At 45.6% G+C, this 27,905-nt stretch overlaps 4 protein-coding genes across 4 annotated transcripts in view; 2 read left to right on the forward strand and 2 right to left on the reverse strand.

Moving 5' to 3' along the window:
- LOC308164231 (F-box only protein 39-like) overlaps window positions 1–27,905 on the forward strand; it is a gene marked incomplete at both ends in the record, with an annotated part of 185,236 nt that overhangs the window by 76,877 nt on the left and 80,454 nt on the right. The gene's annotated exons all lie outside the window — the stretch shown is intronic.
- On the reverse strand, window positions 73–14,224 carry tnpo3 (transportin 3). The gene is made up of 23 exons (XM_080537880.1): window positions 14,025–14,224; window positions 11,201–11,401; window positions 10,661–10,734; window positions 10,352–10,508; window positions 9,562–9,705; window positions 8,938–9,113; window positions 8,673–8,811; window positions 8,318–8,464; window positions 7,509–7,616; window positions 7,284–7,375; window positions 6,994–7,133; window positions 6,302–6,493; window positions 6,050–6,141; window positions 5,812–5,888; window positions 5,583–5,643; window positions 5,191–5,331; window positions 4,904–5,020; window positions 4,658–4,752; window positions 4,170–4,326; window positions 3,423–3,590; window positions 2,874–2,986; window positions 1,223–1,315; window positions 73–808 (listed from the first exon to the last, which is right to left on the reverse strand). Exons 1-22 carry the CDS (start codon window positions 14,142–14,144, stop codon window positions 1,255–1,257), a joined length of 2,772 nt encoding a protein of 923 aa, XP_080394006.1. The 5' UTR covers window positions 14,145–14,224; the 3' UTR covers window positions 73–808; window positions 1,223–1,254.
- On the forward strand, window positions 17,328–20,632 carry opn1sw1 (opsin 1 (cone pigments), short-wave-sensitive 1; the record flags this gene model as incomplete). Its single annotated transcript, XM_080538711.1, has 5 exons — window positions 17,328–17,667; window positions 17,807–17,975; window positions 19,210–19,375; window positions 19,636–19,875; window positions 20,540–20,632. 5 exons carry the CDS (start codon window positions 17,328–17,330, stop codon window positions 20,630–20,632), a joined length of 1,008 nt encoding a protein of 335 aa, XP_080394837.1.
- calua (calumenin a) lies at window positions 21,386–25,947 on the reverse strand. Its single transcript, XM_080537781.1, has 7 exons — window positions 25,817–25,947; window positions 24,367–24,588; window positions 23,753–23,946; window positions 23,272–23,438; window positions 23,096–23,156; window positions 22,733–22,932; window positions 21,386–22,592 (listed from the first exon to the last, which is right to left on the reverse strand). The coding sequence occupies exons 1-7, from the start codon at window positions 25,837–25,839 to the stop codon at window positions 22,488–22,490; spliced, it is 972 nt and encodes a 323-aa protein (XP_080393907.1). The 5' UTR covers window positions 25,840–25,947; the 3' UTR covers window positions 21,386–22,487.

A 27,905-nucleotide genomic window follows, 5' to 3' on the forward strand; every position in this document is an offset into this window, starting at 1 on the left:
CCCAAATATGGTCGATGCCAGAGGGTGGAACAAAAAAAAAAAAAAAAGAAGAAAAAAAAGATACCATTTTGCCATCCACTTGACCTGTCACAATTCTCTCTCCCTCTCTCCCTGGCAATAGATAACAGTAAAACTCCAGCCAACATGTTTAAAAAGGTCAAAGGTGACGCCAAATCTCCCAGCATTCCCCTTCCACCATTTCTTAAATGCCTCCACAGGCACTGGCAGCCATTTTGTGAAGGGCATCATGGGTTTGCTATTCATTTTTCTTATGGCACGGACAGCAAGACCATGTTAAAGTTCTAAAGACACGTCCATGAAAATAAATCATTTCTCAATTTTTAAAAACTTACAAGTCTTTTTTTGATGCATTATGATTTGCAACCAGGCACATCCTTTGTTTTTTTTTCTTTGTTGTTTTTTGTTGTTCTTTTTGAAGATGGATCCTGTAGAAATCCAACTGACGCAGAACTAATCCATTCCTTTTCATTGAATCAGTGAATGTCGTTACTCCTTTGGACCTGGCCCCCAACCCGCCCCCTTTCAACCCTCGTGCCACCTGTTGCTGTGGCGACAGTGAGGCAGGGGAGCAAGAGGGAGCTGAAGGGGGGGGCTTCTTTTCTCACACGGTCAAAGTCGATGCGCGTTTCATTTCACCCTGTCACTCCAATCCTGCGATGCGTCTTATTGGCTTTCCACAGTGCCAAGTCCCGCCCATTCTTCCAGTAGGAGTTCCCTTTAGATTCTCGTCTGCGGTCTTCAGCTTCTTTGCCGTCACCTCTGAATGTTTGCCAACAAAAGATTAAACCTAGAGAGGGGAGAGGAGAGGAACAAGTGAATGAAGGGGTATATAGACAATACCCATGTTGCGTCTGATCAGATCTTTTCTTAGTTAAGTGGGACAACAGAAATAAACAACACTGTTGTGAGTACAACGTTGAACATTTAATGTGATGCGGCATCTCCTATCCATTATTTAAGACATTCCCAGCATGGTGTCTCTGAGGATATGCAAACTAGCTCAACCAGCCAACTCTAGTAGCAAAGGGTACCCAAGCCCAAACCTGCAGCCACAGAGTGTGTGTGTGTGTGTGTGTGTGTGTGTGTGTGTGTGTGTGTGTGTCTGTGTGTGTGTGTGTGTCTGTGTGTGTTTCTGTGTGTGTTTCTGTGTGTGTTTCTGTGTGTGTTTCTGTGTGTGCGTGTGTGTCTGCGTGTGTCTTACCTGGTGTTCTGGCAGAGCTCTTTGGGGCACGGCTATCGGAACAATCTTGTGAACTCTCGGATGGCCCAGCACACCTGCTTACACTCCTCTGCACTGGAGGGGGAAAAGGAGGGTTAGACGAAAGCGAGTGAAAAGGTATGGGAGGAGAGACGGACAGTGAGAGAGGGACTTCGATATATGAGGCAAGAATGTATTTCCTTTCACCATTTCGTTATGAGGAAATACCATACCAACACTCCTATTCTCACCATGTATTATTCAACCTTCCAGTGCGTCTAGATTGAATCAGGCTAGCCAGCTCTGGTTCTCACAAGACATGTACTGTCGTGGCCTGGGGTGGGCCAGTGATCTATTACCAAGGCCTACAGTACACACATACGCCCATGTCGACATGGGTTCGAGTCCGGCCCATGCCCTGCTGACATGCCCTTACTTTCCTGTCTCTCTTCACTATCTCTATCCAATAAAAAAAAAAAGACATAGTGTGATTGCCCCAATCAGACAAGAAAAGTAAAAACCTTTAACACACATACTGTGAGGTCAAGATGCTTCCTTAGAAAATACTCTCATCTCCAGGACTGAAGCTCCCGTTCCCTTCCACAGAGTGTGAGGGGACTGTGGAGCGTTGGAAAACTGGGGCAGGGAAAGGGACCAGGGAAAGGGGACCGGCTCCTCTGCAAGCCTGAACGTGCAGTGAGATTCCTCACTCCGGTTTCCCAGCGTTCCACAGCGCCCTCGTAACAGCCTGTCGAGACACGCTCACCCGGGCCTCTCAAACCTGCAGGTTGAAGAAGTGACACCTAGGGTAGCGGTGTGCCTCGGGCTCAGATCTAGGATCCACTAACCCCCGCTCCGAAACCTAACCATTAGAATTCCGGAGAACACCGCAAAACGGACCCTTCTGTCGATAGCTAGCGGCAGCGTAGACCTAAGGTAGCAGCTGACGGGTAGAGTGGTGACTGACAGGTTAGAGTGGCAGCTGAGAGGTAAGATAACAGGTGAGGTGAAGGACTACAGGGTTACACACAGGGGGTCGCGTTACCCGACAACTGGCTGTCGTTTACCGATTTTCAGAAGTGCTGACGAATCGGATTCCACATCCGTCATGATTGACAAGCAGCAAAAAAAAGAACACACTACAATTACCCGCTGTGTGACCGAACTGGTGCTGTCATGGTGATTGACGCTTAACGTCCATACCAGAGGCATCTCTGGTCCACATGATCAGGCTGGTAGGCCTTCTTCAATCTAACTGATGTTGAAGGGAAAGTAATTCTTGTCTTGACGATGGTGTGGCGATTTACTTTCCCCTTTTTGCGAACGGGACGCAATAGCGAGATCAATCTTCTTAGTCTGACAGATCAGTCACTGGAACTTTGCCGCAATTTCCTCTGGGCAGATCGGTTGCGGATAGACTGTGTAAAATAGAACTTTCTCTGAAGACAGTTAGTTGACGGGTTGGGCAACAGTAGAGTTCTGTTGCCAAGATCTCTCACTGTGGGTTTTTTGGGTGCCCCCGGGGCCCTGATCGGTAAACATGTAATGACAGGGGTTTATTTTGGGCCAGAACACCTGGTTACACCTGTCGTGACTACCTCGGAGTGTGTCGGACAACGTGTCGGACCGCCTGGCTGGTAGGAGGAAGGCTCACCTGGTGACCTGCTTGTGGAAGTCTGTGAGCTGTTTGTGTGTGACGGTCACCGCGCCGCCTGACGTCTCCTTGGGGAGCCCCTTCAGCGCATTCTCCAGCCAGCGGCAGAACGTCTGCAAAACATTTAAGCATTTTGTTCTTTAGATATCGAGATAGATAGATCACAGCTAAGACCACAAAAACAAAAACAAGTAACAAGTGAATGATAGGCTAAAATAGAATAGAAGGGGGTAAAAAGTGCTTATGGAAGTGTTATTCAGGTTAAGAGTTAAAAGCAGTCTGTTCACAACAAGCATTTGCCTCAACAAGCATTTGAGTGAAAGTCAGGTGATGCCAGGTCATTGGAAGAGAGAAGAAAAATACAAATCTGAATTTCGGTCCATGTTGGAAGACGTTCCCTCAGTGCCATCTTGTGGTAAAAACAGTGTGTGACTTTCCAAGACACGTGAGCCTTGAGAATGTACTGGAACTGCATGTTTGTCTGCGTCATGTATCTGTGTGTGTGTGTGTGTGTGTGTGTGTATGTGGGGGTGTGTGTGCATCACTCACCGGCCTGTCAAACACCATGATCTCCCACAGCACCTCGGCCACGTCGGGGAGTGTGTAAGGCGGCAGACAGAAACAACACGTGTGCATGAGCTGGGTGACCAACTGCTGCCCGTGCTGCTCCATAGCCTGGCCAATCAGCTGCTTCCGCACCTCAAAGTCATCTTCGTGCTGCGACACGATGAACACACAATGCTGCTTGTTAATCATCAACGACTCAATCATGAATTGACCTCAGTTGACTAGATCAGAGGTGAAGTTCAAACAGGCGGCCTGAATGGGGGCCTGTAGCTGATTAAAATGGATTGTTTGATGGAATGACTGATGAGATTGTTTCCTTGTGTAGAGGAGCCTCGACACTGATTACCTGGGATTGATAGTTTGATCGTTTTAGAAGAGAGCAGGGTTCCGACAAGTTTCAACAAGTCAAATTTAAGACCTTTTTTAGACCTCTTTAAATAGATTTTTTGACCTATTCGCCACACCATATGATGGCTTTTTGTCATCCTCGAGGTGATGAAATTAGGGATTTCACTGCCATACAGACAAAAAAGGAAGCGAATTGGCATTTTTGGGGTTCCAGCTTGATTAATTTCCGCGTAAACAGATGTGGTCGGACTGATTTCCTTGCAGGATCTCATTTTTAAGACCTAGCACCTCATTTCTAGACAGAATAGCTAGAATTTGCTACCTTTTTTAGACTTTAAGGCTTTTTAAGACCAGCGCGGGAACCCTGAGAGAGTCACTCACGTCGTTGCTCACGCCCGTGTGGATGAGGTCTCGGACAAACTTCATGACGCTGCAGTTGGCGTCCCGGTGGTCCAGCGTGGTGGCGGCGATGGCACACTGGATGATGTGGACTATGATGCCACTACTGAGCAGGGTGACAGGACTACGCTGTACAAACCTAGAGAGAGAGAGACAGAGAGAAAGAGAGAATGAGATACGTTATGACTGGCCAGCTAGTCATGACACCCAACACCACACCAGCCCCCTGGGTTTGTATTCTTTCCTCGTCAACCAGAGGAAGTGTACAGACACTTAAACATGACCCAAACATTCAGTTTGACAGGAAAGTAGAAACCCAGCAGAAACACACACACACCCACACACACACACCCACACACACACACCCACACCCACACCCCCCCCACACACACACACCCACACACACCCCCCCCCCCCCCCCACACACACCCCCACACCCACACCCACACACAGAGAGAGAGAGAACATACCGTGTGGCTAGCCTGAAGAGGTCGTCGACTGTGTCTGGGTGATTACGGAGTCCGTTGGGCTGCTCCAACAGCTGGAAGGTGGGCATGCATAGAGCCTGCAGGGAGGGACAGACTCGGGCTCAGAACTCAACTAAAACTGCCTTTAAAAACCCTCCTTCTTGCTGTACATTCACTGTACAACACCGTCCTCTGGCACACGTCTGAAGGAGGTGTGTGTGTGTGTGTGTGTGTGTGTGTGTGTGTTACCTGTAGCATGTCCAGTAGTCCTTGTCTACAGCCGTCCTCCATGCCGTACTCGTCCACCAGGATGCTGCCCAGGTACAGAAAGCAGGAGTGGGGATAGACCTGGTACACACTGACCATCTGGAACACAACAGTCACACACCATTAAAACGTGTACTCTCTGACGGACGGGCGGGCACACACACACACACACACACACGCACACACACACGGGCACACACACGGGCACACACACGGGCACACAGACACCCACACGGACACCCACACGGACACCCACACACAACACACACCTGTGTGACGAGAGGCTGTAGTAAGGAGGCGGAGCCTTTGCCCACGCAGCGGACGGCGAATCGCAGGCAGCGACAGCAGCGCTCCACGATGCGGTTGTCCGCCTGGTGTGTGTTCAGAGTCTCTGACAGCACCGGCCAGATCTGGAGACGAGAGAACGGGACAGTCAGAACACGGCCACGTGCAGCGAGCCCTACCAATGACTCAACAGCCTGAGCTTGTAGGAATGAGGATACTCTGTCCACAATCTCCACACAGGGGGGTAATACAGGACAGGTGGTGAGAAGGAATCCATGGTATGAAACTGTGGCTTCGTCCAAATACACATGGGCCAGGGGGGCGCTAAGCCATGTATAGTCCAGGAATGTGGCGCGCGTGAATAGGACTGATTTACCTCCTGGATGACTTTCTGGCATGGGTGTGTCTGTCCGTTCTCCACAATGGGGTTTGTGTGTCTGTCAAAAAAAAGAAACCACAACAAAATAGCGTGTTAAGATAGTGAAACATTTCCGCGAGTTAGCGCGAGTGTCAACAATCTCCTCCGTCTGACAGCGGAGAGCCGCGTTAGGACGGTTTAGGACGCGTGTGTGCGGAAATCAAAATAGAATCAGACCGGAGCTTACCGGAATATGACTGCTAGTCTGTCCAGCCAGACAGTGGGGTCAGCGGCTTTCCCGTTGCTGGGGTCCTGAGAGAGAAGCTGGGGATAGGGAACGTAAACCACCGCTGTTTAGTTTCACACTGTGGTACTCTCTCTTTTAGTTGCACTCAATGGCTTACACGTGCACGCGCTCACACACACACACACACACACAACAACACTTTCCTCAGAGAACATGTCACAGACACACACACACTGACCTTTTTGAGGGCCATGACCTGCACTGCACACAGGTCACTCAGACACTCGGCGATCTTCTCCAGGGGCAGACGGGCAAGGACCAGCGCCGTACCTGCACCAGAACACAACCACCGTTACCACTAAAACCACAGCATCAGGGGAAACCGGTTACACCGGTCTACACAGCTACGAGTGAGAACACAACCACCGTTACCACTAAAACCACAGTTACACCGGTCTACACAAGTAAGAGGCAGGGGGGGTGAACGAACCTTTGAGGAGACCGACGGCGGCCTCGGTGGAGAGGGCGAAGGTGTCGAGGGCGCGGGCGATGTCCAGCAGGCCCTGGAAGTGCTGGGCCATGTGGTCCCGGCACACCGAGCAGATGTTGTGGATGGCCTTGGCCGCTACGGACGCCAGGGGCTTCTCCCTCAGCCCCTTCATCAGGTAATTCAGCACCGGGTCTGAGGCGGGCCAGAGGCAACGGTCACACACAGACAGTACAGGACTCAGGCCTGGAACAACTATGAAATAATCGTCTAATGGCGGTTATTTGACGTGGTTTATGATAATAAAGAGGTCGTGGTTTACTTCATAGGTTGCTGTGTTACTACACTGTCTGGGTCACATAACAGTGAAACGGTAAACAGATTACACTTATATAGCGCCTTATACCAACGAGCTTTACAATGGCCTCTCATTCACCCACACATTCACGGCAAGCTACCATGCAAGGCGCCGGCCCGCTCGTTTGGAGCAATTTGGAGGTCAGTGACAATTATAATTGTCAATGACAATTATTTCTGAGACAATTAATTCTCCAGAACATTTTGGAATTGTTAGTCCTAACAGCATACCCACGCAGATACCCAAACACAGGCACGCAGATAGGCCTACGTAGGAATGAAACATCCATACTTCTCTACAAACATGGGGGTACACACACACACACACACACACACACCTAGGAAGCGCGGGTTGCGGTCGACGACCTCGCTCATCTCCCCCACCAGCTCGATGCTGGTGTAGCGCACGGCGATGTGGACCGTCTCGGGCAGCTGCACCACCTGCTCCAACACCTCCGTCAGGGTGGGGTTGTTCTCACTGCAGGGAGGGACGCGGCATGTTAACACACACACACACACACGGGGGAGGGGAAGGATTTACTTGTAACACAGAAAAATACACAGGAGGGGAGACAGACATGTTAGGTACGGGGTGGCGGGTGGGGGAGGGAGAGTAGGTGACACTCACGGGTCGACACTTTTGGCGATGGCGGCCATGATGAAGAGAACAGCCTCCGTCACCTCCCAGGGTGGGTTCCCTTCTCTGAGGGTGGAGTACAGCTGAGGGGAGAGAAACAATATCCAACGTGAGAGGCGTTCACAGTCGTGTACATGTTCTCACAGAGTTTTGTAGGTTTTTGCCTTTGATTTGACAGCGGTGGTGATATTGTTGCGCAGGGGCTGGGGGGGGTACCTGAGAGAAACATTCCATAGAGCCCACGAGGAAAATGACGTCCTTCACGAGATCGGACACCCTCATCCGAAACTCGCCAAAATCGTCGGTGTCTTCTGGGATTCCCTCCTGTTGGAAAAAGAGACAGTATAGTTGAAGCTAACAGATAGCTAATTGAGTTATTGGGGGGGGGGGGGGGGGTTAATCATGGGTAGTTAAGGGTTGCATTTGAAAATGGTGTGAGGTGGTACATTGGTGGGGTCGAGAGCTGGGATACGTGAATTGGCCAGGGAGGTACATTTACATTTTTACCAAAACGGATAAATAAATTAAAACATGACAGGGACAGTCTCCCTGGAGTAACTTAGCCCTGAGTGCCTTACTCAAGGGCACACTAGTGGGTTGTTCCCAGGTGGGATTTGAACTCATGACCTTCTGATCACCAGTCCAACTCACTATCCACTAAGTCAGGTCTACCCACCGCTAGGTAGATAACAAGGGGTTGTGAACAGTTTGGTGTGAGATCAGAGTGTGAGCCTGGAGGGTGGTGTTGGGTGGAGGGTGGTGTGGGTGGAGGGTGGTGTGGGTGGAGGGCGGTGTGGGTGGAGGGTGGTGTGGGGGGAGGGTGGTGTTGGGGGGAGGGTGGTGTTGGGGGGAGGGTGGTGTGGGGGGAGGGTGGTGTGGGGGGAGGGTGGTGTGGGGGGAGGGTGGTGTGGGTGGAGGGTGGTGTGGGTGGAGGGTGGTGTGGGGGGAGGGTGGTGTGGGGGGAGGGTGGTGTGGGGGGAGGGTGGTGTTGGGGGAGGGTCTGTGTGGGTCTGTGTGCTGCTTACGTGGTCGGGGTCCAGTTGGCAGTGGCGGGCCAGGCCGTGCAGCAGTCTCTGGATGTAAGGTCTGAAGATGCCGTGGAGCGCCGGGTCGTTGGTCTTGTACAGGTGCTCTCCCAGACGGTACCAGAAGTTAAACGAGATCTCCACGACCTGAGGCACCGGGACACGCATTAGAAACAATGTAGAGTCAATTGCGTGCGTGTGTGTGTAATGTGTTTGGTAGAAGGCCATAAAAGAGTGATCGGGTCATTTCAATATGTTCAGGGTTCAGGGTGTACTGCAAAGATAAGCAATAGATCCTCCTGTGCATTGGTGTGTGTGTGTGTATGTGTGTGTGTGTGTGTGTGTGTGGGCCTACCTCATATTGGGGGTGTCCTGCACAGATGAGCAGTAGTTCTAGCGTCCTCAGGTCTCCCATGCCCTGGCCTGGGCTCCGGACTGTGGTCTCCAGAAACGTCTCACACAGCTCAGTGAAGATCCTACAGTAATTCAGTACTCTGAGAGAGACAGAGGGAGAAGGGGGTGGGGTTGTCATGTCATCGTTCATCATTCATGGCATCCAAACAAGTCAGTGCAGAGGGGTGAGAGAGAGAGAGGGGCAACAGGTCGGGGTGCATTCTTACTTGTCGAGGTCCTCCCGCGCCACGGCCATGTGGTAGGCCGTTTCCAGCGTGAGGACGCCCTGGAAGAGCTGCAGAGCCAGGGGCATGTGGGTGTCCACGTTCTCGATGGCGTACAGCGCTGAACACACGCAGTCTGACGCCGCCTCGTGCAGGTTTGTGGAGGTCTCGTCCCTCTGCTGTCATGGGGGAAAACACAACAGCGTGTCAGAGGCGGGGTTCGTCGCTGCGTCGCGTGCATTATGTATAACGCTAACATCCGTAACTCACATCAATTATAGACACGGCTCTTGCATGGAGGTAGGGAATTAGGGATTTGTAAATAACCTCTGCTGCAGGTATATTTGGAGTAATACTGTAATGAACCTAATCTTGTTCTTCAAAAGGTACTATATATTTGTGACAATGGGGCAGACAGAGGGAGAAGGGGGAAAAAAAGGCAATTTAGCTGATGCTTCTATCCAAAGCGACGTACGCTGTGCATACTTTTCAGTATATATGGTCCCAGCGGGAATTGAACCCACAACCTGAGCGTTGTTAGCGCAATGCTCTACCGACTGAGCCACAGAAAGAGAAGAGAGAGAAAGATTTATATATAAAAAATTGTTTAAAAGGTCACACGCTTACCAGCACTTGGAAGAGGACCATGAGGAGCTGGTTGTTGGCCATGAAGTTGCTATCCAGGACCCCCAGATTGAACCAGCTGCCTAGACAGCGGAACACCTTGATCAGCATCTTCTCATCGCTGCCCGTCTTCTCCACACACGTCACCTGGGGGGGGGGGGGGGGGGGAGAGAGAGAGAGAGAGAGAGAGAGAGAGAGAGAGAGAGAGAGAGAGAGAGAGAGAGAGAGAGAGAGAGAGAGAGAGAGAGAAACACACCGCGCGGTTAGAATCCACACGCTGACTCGTTAAAACACAGAAGCGTGAGATAAGACAACCGCGCCACAAGGCTAATCATCAGGGGGTCCTGTGTGACCAGAAACAGCTTAGGGAGGTATCCTTCTGTAGTCTTCTGTTTGTACTGCCCGCGAGGCCAGGCTTAAACAAAGAAACAAATATTGAAAGAAGGGCCCAGGCTCTCCCTCTCCCTCTCTCTCAGACCTGGAAGCCATTCACAGTAAAACAGGAACATTCTCAGGGGAAGAGAGGGCTGCCTGCACACAGTGATTCAGTTTGTCGCCAACTGGTGATAATGAAGCCGTACCCCTGGGTCTCACGGTGTGTAATGAGCGGAGGGGACCCACGGGAGGGCTGCTTATCCAAGTAAGAGGGGCTGGGGGACGATCTAGTTTCTGGGCAGCGCTGGGTGGAGGGTGGGCCTTAAACAGCCAGGAAACTAGGCTAATGCGGGAGAGAAGTGGCTGGGGGGGGGGGGGGGGGGTGGACGAGAGAGAGAAAGAGAGAGAGAGAGCTCACCAACAGGGTAACCACGGTGCTGGAGTAATAGGCCAGATCCTCGATGATTTCCGTCCTGCGATTGGCTCCGATGCGCAGAGAGCGGCTGTGTACCTCCTCTGGCAGCACTGTCAGGATCTCTATAAGGAACGTCATGGAGCTGGCGTCATTATTGTACCTGAGAGGGGAGGGGGAGGAGGAGGAGAGGTTAGGAGGCGAGGGAGACGAGAGAGAGTTGGACAGAGGTGAATAAAAAAAGGTGGACGGATATAAAAGGGGGTATCTGGAGAGAGACGGCGGCTGATCGAGAGCCAACAGGTGACGTCTTACTTTTCGATGAGGGTGTGAACACAACCCTTCCAGGAGGCCATCTGAAGGGCGAGGTCGGCGATGGCCAGAGCGAGCTGAGAGAGAGAGAGAAAGAGAGAGAGATGAGACATGACAGTAGGCAGGATCTTGTGGGCAAGAAAAGGGGGGGGGGGGGGGACAGTATTTCAACACAAATACAAATAAACTACACCAACCATACAATAACTATTAACTACTATACTCCTCCATAGTGATGCTACACCAGGGTCAATACAGCCAAACACAGGTCCCTCTGCAACCATGTGCAGTGTGGTAAGCCACTGGGACATTTAGATGGCCGGTGGTACATTCCCGAGAGACGAGAGAGAGCATTGAAGCCACACACACACCCAAGACATTCGGGAGTTTTTAAGGAGTTGCAGTGGTCCCTGTAACCAAGAGTGATACCTGGTGGACAATGACCAGGAGGTACTGTCTTGGGTTTTATAATTATGCGGGGTGGGGTGTGGAGGGGTGCTGCCTACATAGGTGACAATGGTTGTGGTGGTGGTGGGGCGTTACCTGGGTGACGATGATGGGGGAGAGATCTTTAAGGTTCTGTATGTGGGAGAGCAGCGAGTCGCGCAGGGCGATGTGGGTCTCTGGGGGGAGCTCGAAAAACGACGTCTGGATCTTCATCTTCATAGTCTGGGCGGCGAAGTAACAGGACTCCACGTCCTGCTTCAGCTGAAGGAGCTGGTCTGCTATCTCCCATGCATACATCTGCAGGGGGAGGGACATAGGTAGAGATCATAGTTAATAATGACAATAGTTAGCCAATAGCCATGTACTAAAAGACAGGGTGTCAAGAGTCAGAACACGTATGGGTATCTCTGGTCGTTATGAGAGTCCAAGAACAGGCGGCAAAATGTAAATACCATGTTAAATATGGGCAAAACTGCAAATAGCAATCTCAGAAACCCACAGCTGTCACTGCCACGCCTAAACAGGTCCCAGGGACGACCATACGGCAAAAGCGGCTATTTCCTTCATCAAGTCTCGTCTCTAGACTACTATTTCTATATCTGAGTTGTGTGAATTTGGACCACAAAAGGTTGTAGCTTAGCCTTCTGATCTGGGGGGGTATTCCATCAACGTCACTCACGAAATGTATCAAAACATGCCTGGGCTTTCCTTTAGTGCCGTTGATGGAATACCCCCCTGGGTCTCTGTGTGGATTCATATCACTGAGGTGTCTCAAAAGGGTTGTGGGCCTAATTTACCTGAATGACAATCTCTAGCAAATGCCAATGTGACCAAGACAAACTCATGCTATAGGTTCAGGCAGTGAGCATTCTAAATGGAGTAACAATCAATCATCTATCCCAGTCAACACCATTAGGTTTCCTTTCCCACAGTAGGGTTACTTTAGGTAGCCCTAGCTGAGGGCAACCCAATCCTGGAAGCAGACAGATCGCTTCACCTTTACATGGACTTTGCTTTCAGGCGTGAAGGCGTCACTGAGAGTTAGCCTATGCCTAGATGGCACAGTGGAACAGCTGGGCCACTTCCCCAGGTGTCCAAATGTCCAGTATGTGGCCTACTGCTAGCCATGAGAAAAGGCTACATTGAGTAACAAACAATCATCTATCCCACTCCTAAACCATTAGGTTTCTGTTCCTACACTAAGTTTCTATTAGGTAGCCCTAGTAGGGTCAAGCCAATCATAGAAGTAGGCCTATCACTCACTAGTTGGCAGATCACTTCATCTCTACAGGTATTACGGTGTCAGGAGTACTGAGGAATTACGGGTATGAGAGTTATGCCAAGATCACACAGCGAAATAGCCAAGCGACTTCCCCAGGTGTCTGCAAGTGTCCAGTATGTACTGGCAGCCATGAGGAAAAACCTGCTGACGGCACACACTATACTCGGGCAGCACTGACTCAGACGACCTGCTCTCCCAAAATTAGCTCTTAAGATCCGCAATTGACAGCAAACTGTTGAGTGCAGCTAATATCACAGACTTTAACAGCTCTCAGCATGACAATTGTACAATTAGGGTAGTGCTTGAACAATGTCACATATTACATTGTTTTTTATTTTTATTTTCTCGACTGTCAAATGAAGGTTCGGCTGGATGAGCTCAAATGTTTAGTAACCCTTTTACCTACAGGAAAACCCTGGCCTGGGTTATTTCAATATTCAAAATATAAGTCCTCTTTAGGTCTTGGTTTTCTCTGTGTACCCCCAAAAGAAGAGATTTGGTGAGGCTGCATTCTCATTTTATGCACCCAAATTGTGGAATGCACTGCCAGTTTACATTAGGGATGCAAACTCAGCAAATATGTTCAAGTCTGGACTAAAAAATCCATCTTTTTAATATTGCCTTTAAATGACTAAATCATTAAATTGATGAATGATTGGATTATATAATGATTGGAGCACTTTGAGCTACAATGTTTGCTATACAAATAAAAAAGATATGATTAGTATCATTATTACTTAGCTAGGGTAGGCCCTTGACATACAAGAATTGCATTTACGGAAACGAAGCCTGACGCAAGTGTTTGAAGGAAATCTACCCAAACAAACGCGGAAACGCCAAAGTCTAAACGCCCCAGCCTGTAAACTGTCAACATGTCACGGTTCTTAACAGGCCGGGGCCACCAACTTTATTGACACGACACTCCTAGGCTATTACATAGGTAACGTCCCCTCTCGAGAACTCAAATGTAACCGAATACAAAAGCTTCTCGATTTAACCAAAGCTGGGGTAACATTATAGCTTAGTAAACTAACTCCTGCTTCGGTGGGAATAACACACGCCCCTCTCAGCAATGTTAGCTAACGTTTAGTGAGGGTACCTAGCTGGCTAACACAAGTAGGGATGCTAACGCTAGTTAGCTAGCGGGTTAGCTCGGGTTCCTCCCTCGCCGCTGGTGTCAGCTAGCTAGCTAACTCCTCTGTCATCCCAGTCTTAGCCGTGTATGAGCCTTATAGCGAAAGCTAACTAGCTAGTATGTTATCCTTGACTAACGTTAACCGGCCATAGCTGCCTGTTTGCTGCACCCAACACCCGAAAGTCCCCGTTGATTTCCCCCATCTGTGTTTTGCATTGGACAGTCTGGCCCCGCAATGTGCAATGTGTGGCTAATGCTAATGCTAATTAGCCAGGCTAGCTACGCTCGTGCTATGCAGTGTTCTAGTAGCTACTCTGTCTAATTCGTTGACGGCTTAGCTAACCTACATAAAACATGTAAAGCATGTCTGGATGTCGTAGCTGGATCACAGTCTGATAGTCTGCTTTCGGCCTTCCACTAACTCGCTAACTTAGCCGACTACTGCTGCTTTCCCTGCGGCTAGGCCCGTTCCCGGTCCCCGCTCTCTCCCCCGTGGTACGTACCGATCTCTGCAGCTCCCCCAGCCACACGGAGGCTCGCTCTTTGCCGGCAGGGTCGGGATCGTGATAAAGAGCCTGCACGGCTTGGTACACGAGCGCGAGGGTCGGTTTGCCTCCCTCCATTGTTGCTATGTTTCGTCGCGAGTTTAGTAATACGAGGATTAAATGTGAAGGCGCTACTTAAGTTCCACAATAAATTTCTGGTAACATTTATTCGGTCCTTGTGTTCGCTGTTCCGACCGCCATCTCAATCGCTACACAGGATCCCCGTGTGTGTGTGTCGGCAAACGCCCCCGTCTAGAAATGCAGACACAGGAACTAAAAGCTTACGAGCACACGCCTCGGGAGGACACTGACTGCGCTTCTTTTTCTGGCTTAGTGACAAATTAGTATGCATAAAAACACTAGAAACCATATGCATTTTATTTACTGTAATTTTGTATAATTATGTATAATTGTGGTACGGTTAATGTCAAAAACATAAAAATAAAAAAACGTACAAATCAAATACTTTTTAATACGAGAACCCATGTACACCACTAGATGGCAGCAATGCATAATACTTTACAAAGGAGGCCGATTATCCTTTTGGTTTCGATCACTGAGCTGAATGCACATTCCCTAACCATGTTCCCTAGTCAGACAGTCTGTTTGAATAAACTTCTGGGACTAGGAGTCACATATAATGACAGATAATGACTTTTCTTACAGTAGGCCTATTGTGTGGTGATGATGATGAAGAGCTAGGCTCCCTAGTGGGTATAGTGTAGCCTACACTACATTTTAGAAAATACATGGACATTACATTTTACATTTACATTTTTGGCATTTTTGGCATTTATCATGGTTAAAAACATGTGCTGCATCCCACAAACTAGGCCTACATATGCTCCCTGCTAACCGTCTGTGCAATCATTGGTTTCTGTGTCCTATAGGAACGCAGGAAGCATTTTTCTTTTTTAAAGCGTGGTTTTACTTTAATAAAGTAGTGTACTCTGCCTGATATCTGTCTACTTGACATTACTTCCCTCTCACAAGGTTCTCCTACTGTCACCCCACAGCTGACAATTGAAATTAAATACAAAAATATCCCTGGGATGAGTCCCTGGGATGGAGCATAGACAGAATGGGCACACTCAAGTAATGCAATTTCATTCAGTGAAATGAACAGATCATGCTTTACAGGTTGCTTGGTCACAGCAAATACCAATGGGACTAATGTTAACCCTCCTCTCCACAAAACATTTTTAAAAATTGGAGGCTAAACAAAAGGTGATATTGTATTGGTAATATCATCCTTTGTCTGAAGGCAGCAGCAGCCCACCCCCAAACCAAGGTCATATCATACCCATGCGTTTGAGCCACACAGCTTGGTAATGACATAACCTTGTGTCTGAGGATGACTTATCTCTTCTTCTCTCATCCACTCTCTCGTCACTCTCTTTTCCTCTGTCAAAGCGCTCTTAAAGGACACCAATGCCTTCTTCGTCGTAACCTAGGGGTCAAGAGGAGTCAAGAGGATCATCACAAACAAAGCACAAAAAGTGTTTGCAGTATTGAAACACACACGTTGGTCTGCATTGTCATAGCAGTGAGAGTTCTCCTAATAATTGAATCACATAATCAATCAAGGGAAATGTCAAATTTGGTATAGACATAGATCTAGCAAAACTACAAAAACGTTTTAAATAACTTTTTTTTTATCCAGGAACAAATCTGTATGGAAGCTGCATAATAAACAGTTCTCCAAATTGCAACTCAAATTGCTAAATAAACGAAACAAATCACACATTCAAAGGTTTTCTGGGAGGGATGCTGCATCAAAGCTCAATCGAGCCAACCAGACATCTCTATCTGAAACTGCAACAGAGCAGCACTGACCTGCAAAGACAGAGAGATGATGGAGAAATGGATGAAGGAGCATGTAGTAATAAGGTTCCAAAGAGAAGACGCTTAGGGTTAGGGTGTGCAGGGGTTTATAAAGAGGAGGAGGGGGTATGGTGAGAAGGAGGAAGTGATTTAGCAGTAAACCCACTCCATATCCTTCCCCAGATTAGCTAACCTGACCCATAATCTGACCCAGAGTTTATGATGATGGGATGAAGCTGTAGTTTGGTCCTAATCCCCAGTTACATCCCTGTGGTTTGTTGGGATTTGGAGGATTGGGCAGGTAAATCTTGTTTCCAGATTAAGGTTGATCCCTGTGTTTATGGTATTTTAAGACTCTAGTTTGCCCTAGCCCTGCTGATGCCAATAGGTCGGCAGTACATGGCAGGGGCAGGTTGGAGCCACCACCAAACACGTGTCAGGAAGGTCAGACACAAGCCCACTGATGACAGAAGCAGGCCACTTAGGTACCTGATACCAAACATTCCTGTCACCCATGGATACGTTTAAATGAGATGTTCCACAACCTTAAATCGTACCATTGGTCCCATTCTGTTTTACTTAAATTAACCGACTGGCCTTTCACAAATAAACAGGCCCTTGAAGAACATAAATTACAGCCAGACCAATCAGCATGCTCTGAAAAAATATGGAGCTGGTGAATTCTTAGTTTCAGTTCCAGAGTGTTGTACCTGGGTTTAAAGACTTGCCTATATCTGTGGACTTTCTGCATACTGTACTGTACGTCCCATTGTACAAAACTGTTTCTATCTATAACTATTTGAGCAGCATCGACTTATCGTACACATCGGTACTGTCTTACACTGCCCACAGTGATACCACCATGTTAATATACAGAAGTTATACAAACATACATGTATTACCTAAAGTTTAATGTTTACACCACAAAACTGAAACTGAACATCCCCTCACACACCCCAACACCTCTCCCGCCCTCTTCCATGTACCAAACTAGTATACCATACCCCAACAATGCTATCTTACACAAGCTATCACAAGGTAACTGCGCTTAAACCGACACTGCTTCCTACCCAGACGTACCCCCCAAAAAACAGGTTGAACCAAATCTCATCCATTTTCCCTATTAGTACTTCATGAGCACATCCAAACACCACACCAAACAATCCAATCACACCACATCTCTGGCAATATACTCCAATAATCATATCTAACATTCATCAGCTCTAATGGCCCCTCTTAATGGGATTACATGGCCAAAAGGTTAATGTGATGGCAGAAGCTTAACCCCAAAGGTTGTTCCAACAAGATCAGGAAAATCCTCTGGAGGAAAGCTTGTTCCTCCCATAATTTATAAGTGGTTTATGACTGTATAAAAAGGAGCCTTAAAGCATCACAATGCACAGGGCGAGGGTTCAAGCCGGACACAGAGGAGCCAAGATGGGGAAGGACTTCCACTTGTACGAGAACGTCTCTAAGATTGGCCCCTTCGAGGGACCACAATTCTACCTAGCACCGGCATGGGTGTTCTACCTGCAAGCCACCTTCATGTGCTTTGTAATCTGTTTTGGCTTTCCTCTGAATTTCATTGTTCTCTTTGTGACAGTAAAGTACAAGAAGCTGAGACAGCCACTGAACTACATCCTGGTCAACATCTGCCTAGCAGGTTTAACTGCCGTGACGTTTTCTGTGAGTCAAGTGTTCCTTGCTAGCACAAAGGGGTACTTCTTCTTGGGCTATACCTTATGTGCAATTGAAGCTTGCACTGGTTCCATCGTAGGTAAAAGAGCAACAACAACAACAACAACAACAACAACAACATCTATATTCATGTCAACAAATTGTATGAAAAGTTATTGTGTAACAAGCTTGCTTGCTATGATGTCTTTGTCTGTAAAGAGCATTCCTCTCATCCTCAGGGTTGGTGACAGGTTGGTCCCTGGCTGTTCTTGCCTTTGAGAGATACGTGGTCATCTGCAAACCTTTCGGCACCTTCAAGTTTGGGAATAACCAGGCTTTAGCGGCCGTTACCTTCACCTGGATGATGGGGATTGCATGTGCCACCCCACCGTTCTTCGGCTGGAGCAGGTCAGCCTCAGTAAGATGTTTCTTGTGCGAGCTTTGTAAAATAATATGGAGTGAAATAGCTCATCAACCTATCATTACTTTTTTATAAATGTCATATTATTACTGTTTAAGAGACACTGCATAGGGGGTGGTGGTTGTTATATAATCTACGTATATGCGTACTGTAGAGTCTAATGAGTACTGTAGAAATACAGTGATTGATTGGAGTATACTAATTGCAGAATCAGAATCAGAATCAGAATCAGAAGACTTTTATTGCCATGACATGTAAACATGTTAGGAATTTGGTTTGGTACCATGGAGCACGGTTTACAGCAGGACAGGTGCAAGACAGGACAAGACAGTGCAAACCAACATCAAAGGGGTAGTGGTGGTCTAGTGGTCTAGGGCGTCGATGTGGGGCCCCCACTTCAAGTCCCGAGAGACTGTCACCCCAAGGAAGCGGCATGACTCCACTGTGGTGACTGGAGTGCCTCCCAGTATGATTGGAAAGGGAGGGGGTGGGTTCCTCCTGAAGTCCACTATCAGCTCCACTGTCTTAAGAGCATTTAGCTCTAGGTTGTTCCGGGTGCACCAGGAGACCACCTATCAAGAACTGATACACCTTGTCAATCCTTTAGCATTTGTGTATAGAAATTTAAAACAATCTACTTTTGGTGATTTAATAATTTTGGAAAAAAACTATTTTATTTTTTTTAAACATGTTTTTAAGGCATTTCTGCTTTATTGGGATAGAGACATTAGAGATTGACAGGAAGGATGGGTGAGAGAGAGGAGGGATGACATGCAGGATAGGTCGTTGGCCAGAATCGAACCAGGGACCCTGTGATTACGTGGCATGCGCCTTAGTGAGCTATGTCACCCAGGTGCCTCATAATGAACACTTTAGATGTACGGAAATTATTTGCAATCAGATTATAGGCACAGTGGCTAGTGAGCATTAGGTTGAGAGGACTCTTCCATCCTAATTGGCTGCAGTGGTGATGAAATGGTATGGTGTCCATATGAGGTCTACGGAGTGTCTGAATATTAGCATGATGGGTCTTGAAGGAAAGTCAAGGGAAACCTTTCACGATAAAAGGGTAGTGTAGCGACCCTCTCAATGTTAAGTAAGATGGTCAGTCATGTTAATTCTTAATACTGTATTTGCATCCCTCTCCCTCCCTCTCCTGTTACACGTGTCTGTTCTGGCTGTCTTCATATTATGAGTGTTTTCTCCATGTTTGTTTCCCAGGTACATCCCTGAGGGTCTGGGCTGCTCCTGTGGTCCTGATTGGTACACTAACAACGAGGAGTTTCACTGCGCCAGCTACACCAAGTTCCTCCTGGTTACTTGTTTCATCACGCCCATAACGATCATTGTATTCTCCTACTCCCAGCTATTGGGCGCACTGCGTGCTGTGAGTTTGATGCTCTCTGATGGCCTTCAAATTGCATAGAACATGGCTTTGAATATGTCCCTTTAATTTAGCTTTGCTTTGGATTAGGCCTCTCATGCAATGGTGTGTGTGTGTGTGTGTGTGTGTGTGTGTGTGTGTGTGTGTGTGTGTGTGTGCTTGTGTGTGTGTGTGTGCTTGTGTGTGTGTGTGTGTGTGCTTGTGTGTGTGTGTGTGTGTGTGTGTGTGTGTATACATGTGTGTATGTGTGTATGTGTGTGTAGGTGGCAGCTCAGCAGGCTGAGTCAGCCTCCACCCAGAAGGCAGAGAAGGAGGTGTCCAGGATGGTGATTGTGATGGTGGGCTCCTTCATTCTGTGCTACGGCCCATACGCCTTGGCAGCCATGTACTTCAACCTGACAACTGAACCAAACCCAGACTATCGCCTGGTCACTGTCCCAGCCGTATTCTCCAAAAGCTCCTGTGTGTACAACCCCATCATCTACGGCTTCATGAACAAACAGGTGAGTCTAACCAGAACACACTGACAATTATTATTATTATAATATTTTTTTTTTAAATATCTGCTTCTAGCATAGATTACTTTTTGTTGCTATGACTAACGGATAGATGATTCACCTACTTAGACAAATTTATTTGTTGGACAAAAGCGTCTGCTAAATGCCAAAAATGTCAAATGTAATGTAAATGTAAATGTCTAACCATAACACACTGACAAAGGGACACTACACATACACTGGTACTACACATACACTGGTACTACACATACACTGGTACTACACACACACAGTCAGATGTGTCCAACATGATTAGAGACTACAGAGGTGTGTCCGTACAAGTAAAGTTACTGTACACTATCTCTACACTGCAAAAAGTAAATCTAAGTACCGGTAAGATGAAATATCTTAAATCAAAGCAACATATTCTTGTTTTTTGTCTGACTGCACTAGTTTTAAAATATATTTTGCTTAAGAAAATCTTGGGAGTTTGTGAGATTTTCCTGTTCTGTTGGCAGATAATTTTGCTCATTTTAAGTAGTATTTCTTTTTTTCTATTCTATTTTTTTTTTCTTGTTTTTGAGAGTTGACTTTTTGCAGTGTGCCTTCCGCTCTACCTACCATTACCTGTTCATTCTTCAACTTATCAATCTGCTTTTCCCTTTTCCAGTTCAGAGCCTGTATCATGGAGACAGTATTCGGGAAGAAGATTGAGGAAGCTTCAGAATCGTCCAGCAAGACCGAGGTGTCCTCAGTCAGCTAAGAGCTCTGACCCTGGTCTCAGTCCCTCAGGACTCCATCCCCACCTGGTGCCCCACCTCCATTACTCCAGACAAGGAGTGCTACCATCAGAGCCCATCTTCAAACTCCGCACATTCACTTTTATGAGAACTAGAGTGTCATTTCTGTGCAATTTGTGTGATAAAACAGAGTGGGGGTTGGGTTGAAAGTTGATTTAAATTGAAATTGGAACTCCACAGAATGGGCAGGGGTAGTGGGGAATGGTTGTCATGGGGGTACTTCTCTTATAGGACATGAGCTAATAAGAGGGTTTCTCTTGCAAATCACATGCTGATGATAATTGATATGAACCATGAAAATGTAATCCTGAATGACATCTGATGATAAGTGATACAGTAGCTAAATACCCATAGTAGCTACAGTAGCTAGATACCCATAGCTAAAGTATAGTGGACAGGGAAATGGCATTTATTGAACCTACTCCCTGATGTAATACTTCTGATTTATTGTAACATATCTAGAGTAAATAAAGCTTTATACTGTATTACAGGAAACTTTTAAACCAGTGTTGGTCAGTGTTGTGATTTCAATACACTCCCCATATCACTTCTAGCTTTAATTGATAAATAATACAATCACAACAAGCTCGCCCTCACAAACCCCTACAAGAAGATTCAACGTTTTTCCTGGGCAAAAGAAACTACTGGCACAGAGGTTAATATAAGTATGTAAAAACACATTCACAAATGTACTCAATTTACTTTTTTTTATTGAGAAATAGGCTTTGGAATCCAAGTACAGCATTTAGTCCAAAATATTAATGTTCATACATTCTGTGCGTAAATTCAGAAAAAGTACACTTACTATTCAAAAGATAATATTTCAATTCAGTATATTGTTCATTTCCTGTACAGCACGGTAAATTAGTGACAACTCTACAAGTTGCTCTTGGTCCAACATGCCCCATTGGGTTCCTCAGCAGGTCTCATAATAATATGTTATTGACCAATGGAGAGGCAGATGCCTTCTCACACTTGTTGCCTGCCTCTCAATAATCCTGAAGGGCATAATTTCATGTCCCTCAGCGGTTTTAGAGTCAGCACTCACTCTTTCTTTGACCTAAACTGTGTTTCCATATCAATGCAGATAAAATATTAGGGGGAAGCCACTGTAGACTACAAAGAGGTATCCATTGACATAAGAGAACAAGGGCGTGGATGAACTCAGTAACATGAGTATAACACCCAACAGTCTGATACACATGAGCGACCAAACACAACAAAAAATTAAGGGGTCAAACGTGTTTATAGAGAAATAAAGCAGGGTGAGGTATACTTTCATCATGGCAGTTGACTCACATTTGTATTGACCCTTGACCTTAACTGATTAAGTGTCAAAGGCTGAGCTCTCAAAAGAGAAGGCACACACCGGACAAAAAGAAACCAGGTACAATAGCATTCATCATCTACCAAACTAAACTATCACTACGAGAAGTGCATGTTATCCAACACATGACTGTAAGACACTAAATAATTACCATATTTGAATAGTTTGGTGGGGAAATGACAAATTACTCTACAAGGACTATTCAGTGGTAGTCTTGAGTATCTCAAATCATATCCAAGGAAAACAAATTAATAAGCTAACAATACGTCATGTGTGTGAACAAATTAATGTAACAGTAATGTAACAACAATCAAACATCACAATATCTGAAATTGGTAGTCATCGAATGTAAACACAACTGTAGGAATCCATCATAAACAAAGTTGGAGACAATATAGTGTTTGAGTAGGTTTCATACAAAATAAATGATATAATTTAAAATCAAGTTAAAAAAACTGTTTTATCTACCTAGTTCCTAGAAAAATAATAAACTAAAACTCATCATGCCGAACTAGTGCCTCCCCAAAGTCAGTTGCTTGACTTCCTACAAACAGGTCGTACTTGTTCAAGATTTCATCCTTGGTTAACTTCCCATCCTGAAAAATAAACAGAGACACAGTGATATATATGATACTATTCAAAGTGACACACACAGAGTGAGTGCGAGAAAGAAAGGGAGAGAGTGGGAGGAAGGGAGGGAGGGAGTGAATGATAGAGGCTGTTTGAGGTTGCTCACCTTGTTGTTGTCAGACTCGTAGACCAGGTGTTTGGCCTCTGCCTCTGCATGGTCGTAGTCTGAAGGCAGGATCCAGTCCATCGTCTCCTCCTTGTCCATCTTCCCATCTTTGTTTTTGTCCCGGAATTCTGAAAACTGCTCGCGCTCCGTTGCAACCCACTCCGGCTCCTCCATCTCGTCCTCATGATTGTACATGTCACCTAGGAAACAAGGGGAGTAGAGGGAGAAAACGGGATGGGTATGGATAAAGCAGAACATATACCATACTGTATGTCTTATGAATGGAGCCCTCAAATATGAAACATAAAAAATAACTTGGTAGGACCTAGACAGCATGGAATTAATTCAAGCCTCAGTCCTTACCGATGTACTCATTCAAGTCAATGAAACCATCGCCATTCTTATCAATGTCCTCCATGGTTTCCTTTGGGGGAGGGGGGACAAGGAGAAATAGGAGGGTAAGAGTGAGCCCTGGTCTGGTCATAAACAAGTCATAAACATATTTTTACCAAACCAACACATAGCATGAAGACACATACCAGCACTACTATGTCCTTCATGTGGTCATATTCCTCTGGATGAAGGAAGGCTGTGAACTCCTCTTTGTCAGCTATATGGTCTCCATTTTTGTCTGCCATTTTGAAACGCCTCTCGTCTCTCGCCATCATCTGCTGGTAGTTGTAACTGTCATCGGGTTCGGGGTCATCTGTGGAGTCAAATGGAAGCATAATTGCCACTTTATTTACCGTGCCTATTTTTTTAGTTTTAAGAACTATTGACACTTTATTGGTCTTGTCGCTGCAATGTTGAGGAACTGAAGTCTAAGACTTTTACTCTCTTATACTTGTATAATGGGATGTAACAATAAACTTGAAAATGTATTATACAGCGGATGGACTTGTGTTTACTCTTTACTCAAAGAATCATATCCCGTTATCACTCCAAAGGCCCAATAATGGACAGCATGACAATGTTTTCCCCAATTGCAGTTCTCTGGCTCTATAGTCCCTCCCTCCTTACCCAGATAGGTACCATAGGTGACGTTCCTGTACTCCTCCCACGAGATCATGCCGTCGTTGTCCACATCAAAGTCCTTCCACTGCCGATCCACGTTGTCGTAGATGTATTTCTTCTGAGCTTTCTTAATCCAAGCCTTAAGCTCGGACTCAGTAACAAATCCGTCCTTGTCACCGTCGATTCTATCTACAATCACACTGTATCAGGAAGAGAGGGAGAGAGATCAGCCATTACAAACAACAACAGAAAGTTCAAAAGAGGTCAAACTGTGTGGTATTAGCAATTATCAATGTAATACCAATATACTGATCCAATACCAGCAATACTTGTTCTTTGTTGTTTTGTTTTTTTTACTCCTCCTGTAACTACAATATTTCCATGTCATTCCACATTTACTGGAATATGGAAAGATGTCCTTGGATGAGAGACAACCCTTAGTTTTCCAGATGGGTGAGATAGGAGACCACAATAGGGAGAATCACTTTGTTCTATTGACTTACAACCAAGGAAGCTGCTGTAGACTATTGAAATGAAGCAAGACAATCCAGTGGACTCACCCTAACCAAGGAAGCTGCTGTAGACTATTGAAATGAAGCAAGACAATCCAGTGGACTCACCCTAATCTGCGCTTGCTCTCCTCCGGAGAAAGGTCATCAAAGGACTTGGCCTCCGCCTGGCCCAGGAAGGCGTCATGGTCGTAGTCGAAGCCCTTAGCGTCGTTGTGCTCGCGGCTGCTGAGGGTTTCATCATGGTGAACTCGATCCTTTTTATCTGTGGGCTTACTGGTGGCGTAGACCACACAGAGAGCAAAGCACATGAGCAACGGCCTGATCTCCATCCTGAGAGTGAAAGAGAGAGAGGGAGAGAGAGAGAGAGAGAGAGAGAGAGAGAGAGAGAGAGAGAGAGAGAGAGAGAGAGAGAGGGAGAGAGAGGGAGGGAGAGAGAGAGAGGGAGAGAGGAAGAGCGAGAGAGAGGGAGAGAGAGGGAGAGAGGAAGAGCGAGAGAGAGGGGGAGAGAGAGAGAGAGAGAGAGAGAGGGAGAGAGAGAGAGAGAGAGAGAGAGAGGGAGAGAGAGAGAGAGAGAGATTATGCTCTCACGTCTGTGTTTGCAGATGGGCAGCTCCACCCTTGAGAATGTAAACATTGCTACAGCTCTAAGATCCAATTAACTATAGACTCTTTTAACATTAAAGTGTGAGAGGACTTGTTTGCATGTTCGACTGTTGGGAGTTTGTTTAAGCTGTGAAGACATTGCTGGCACCGTGTCAGCACAAACTTGTGACAGGAAATGTAAAAAAAAAAAAAAAAAAAAAAGAAGAAGATAAAAAAATATATAATAATAATAATAATACATTTTATTTATAAAAGCACTTTACATATGAAATCTCAGAGTGCTACAATTAAACACAGGAAGATAAAGCAAAAAAACATTTTCAATTAAAAGGCAAAAAAAAAAGGCTCTATTCTTAATAATATGAAGGAAATATGAAACAGGCAGTAATGCCAGCATGAAGACCAAACATTAGAAATCAGTATAGCATGAGTGAAGGCAACACTGATGTAACACTCACATCTGATTTCCAACTTCACTCAAGAGACCAAAATCGTACTTGTGTATTATTACAAATGTTTGTAGCCTACATTTCCCATCTCAGCAGTGTGTGATACCGTGGCCCAAATACAGTAGAAAACAGAAATCTGCTTTCGGGGAAATCTAAGTAGCACAATAAACTGATAAGATGTGGCCACTGGTCGTACATAGTTACATGTTCATGATTTAATTATTCACACATTAGGCTACATTGTCTTTGTAAAAAAAATGCCAACATGCCCAAACACGCAACAATGAAGCAGAAATCAACTGTTGACAGATCTCCAACAATATTCTGACAGATTCTAAATTTGGAAACAGTTTCTGGCCGCTGTCAATTGGGTAAGTAGTAGAATGCGCCCGACATGCATACCATTTACGGGAATAGCCCTTTTTGATATCAGTTTTAGCTGATCACACCAATTAGGTTTATCAATATGTATCTATAGCATATTATAACAATAACGGTCAACCTACCTGAGTGATGATAATGATCCCATAGGCTACACACTACACAAACAGACGTGATTCACAAGCCGACACACACACAACACAGCTCGATCACACCCGAGTCTCGGCCCGTTTCCTTCTAAAATAAGATCCAATGGGATAATAGATTCAGCCTTCTCGGACCATGATTGGTACACTTCAGCAAAAAAGGCACATTTGGCCGATGACCTCATGTATCTAAATCGGACGCTTATTCATCGCGTTCGCTTTCTATTGGCTTCCATCACCAGTATGTACTGTTTGAGCCAATCAAGGTTTAGAGAGTCGATTTGCGTTTTTGCATTCTAGGAATCTGATTGGCTACTATTTGCCACGTCCCCAAACTTGTGAAATGTTTACTGTCTGCTCGGCGCTGTCACCCATCTATTCGTCTATCGCTCTATCGATCTATCTATCTATCTGTCTATCTCTCCATGAATCCATCTATCCATCTATCTGTTCTATTGATAGGAATATACCGTGATTCTGTTGCATTAGTATTACGGTTGTCAGATATGTTATCGGCCACTCGATCAGGCTCTTGTCTCGGTCCCCAGAAGGCTTGTTTTGTCTGACCAAGCTGCTGGTGCTACTCTCATTCCCTAGTGATAATAATAATAATATATATATATATATAATATATATAATATAATATAATAACAATATAATATAATATAATATAATATAATCATATATATATATATCACTGTCGGTCAAAACAAATATTCTTCAGCAGGTTATCACTGGCGGCCCACGATCAATAATAAAATTGAATAAAATATCTTTTTTTTTTTAAACGAATAAATGTTATTTTGATTTAAAGACAGGAGGACAGTTGATACTGTCGATAGGCCTCTGGTGTGGTAGGCAATAATTATTTAACTGTTGGACTAGGGAACTCCAAATGTTCATTTGAGATATGCAAATTTGAGGTAGGCAGCGTGGTAAATGATTTGATTATTTTCGTCCACCAGACAATAAAAATGATTGTACGTAAGCCTTGGTGAGAGCAAATTCCCCAGGGGGCCATTCCACTAAAGTGGATTAGTATATCGGCGATTGAAATAAATCAGGCGATCAGGCAACTCGGGATTGGAATTCAAGCCTCAGGTGATTCCTCGAACGAGGATCAGGCTTGTGTCATGAGTGTTCACAGAACACCGGCTTACAAATCCTCGATATGGGCGTGCACGCAGACATAAAGAGCCCCGAAGAGTCGATCTGTCGAAATGAAGATACTCCACTCTGCAGGGGTCCTACATTTGCGCAGCATTCCGAATTATTGATCTTTATGAAGACGGAAAAATAAGATGTAAAGTGCAATACTGCCGCAATTAACAAGGCGAGGGAAATGGTTTGGCAAGAAATTGCTGACCGATTAAATGCATAGGTCATACTAGCCCTAGTTATTGTTATATGTTCATATTTTAATAAATGAACATATACTACTGTGGTGATATCAGCAGCAGGCTAAAATCATCTTATCGTCACGATGGCCTAGTGGTATTTACCGCTGCCGTGGTATTTATTCGTCTTTTTAAGACGTTGGTTCGAATCCCTCTTCAGACATACTTTTTTTATTGCATTTCGTTGTCTGAATCTAATCTAAAATCTCATCTAAAATATAGTAATAGTAAGTATATAGGCTATAAAATGATGGTGCAGGCTAATTTACAAGAACTGACACGATTACAATGGTGTTTGAAGCCTTTCTGAGTAAATTATGTTCTTAAACTAGACCCTGGATTTGGCATAGATTATTTTTTCTTACGATTACTGATGGATAGATGATTCACTTAGACAGATATATATATATATATATATGTTGTAAATCGATTTGCATGAAGGCTTCGGTTAAATGTAAAAAAAAAAAAAAAAACACTTAAATCAAGTCTCAAACCCGCAACCTTCAGAACTTTAGCTGGTTGCCTTAACCACTGCGCCAGCCAGACCGCTGTGACAAAAGCAATGCAAGTTGATAGACATACCTATTTATTTTATTTTATTTTGTACACTTTTTAATTTATTTATCTATCGATCTATCACACTTTCAAAATATCAGGTTATCTATCTATCA

This window comes from Nansenia antarctica, assembly GCF_963989245.1.
Source record: "Nansenia antarctica genome assembly, chromosome: 8".
Lineage (NCBI taxonomy): Eukaryota > Metazoa > Chordata > Actinopteri > Argentiniformes > Microstomatidae > Nansenia > Nansenia antarctica.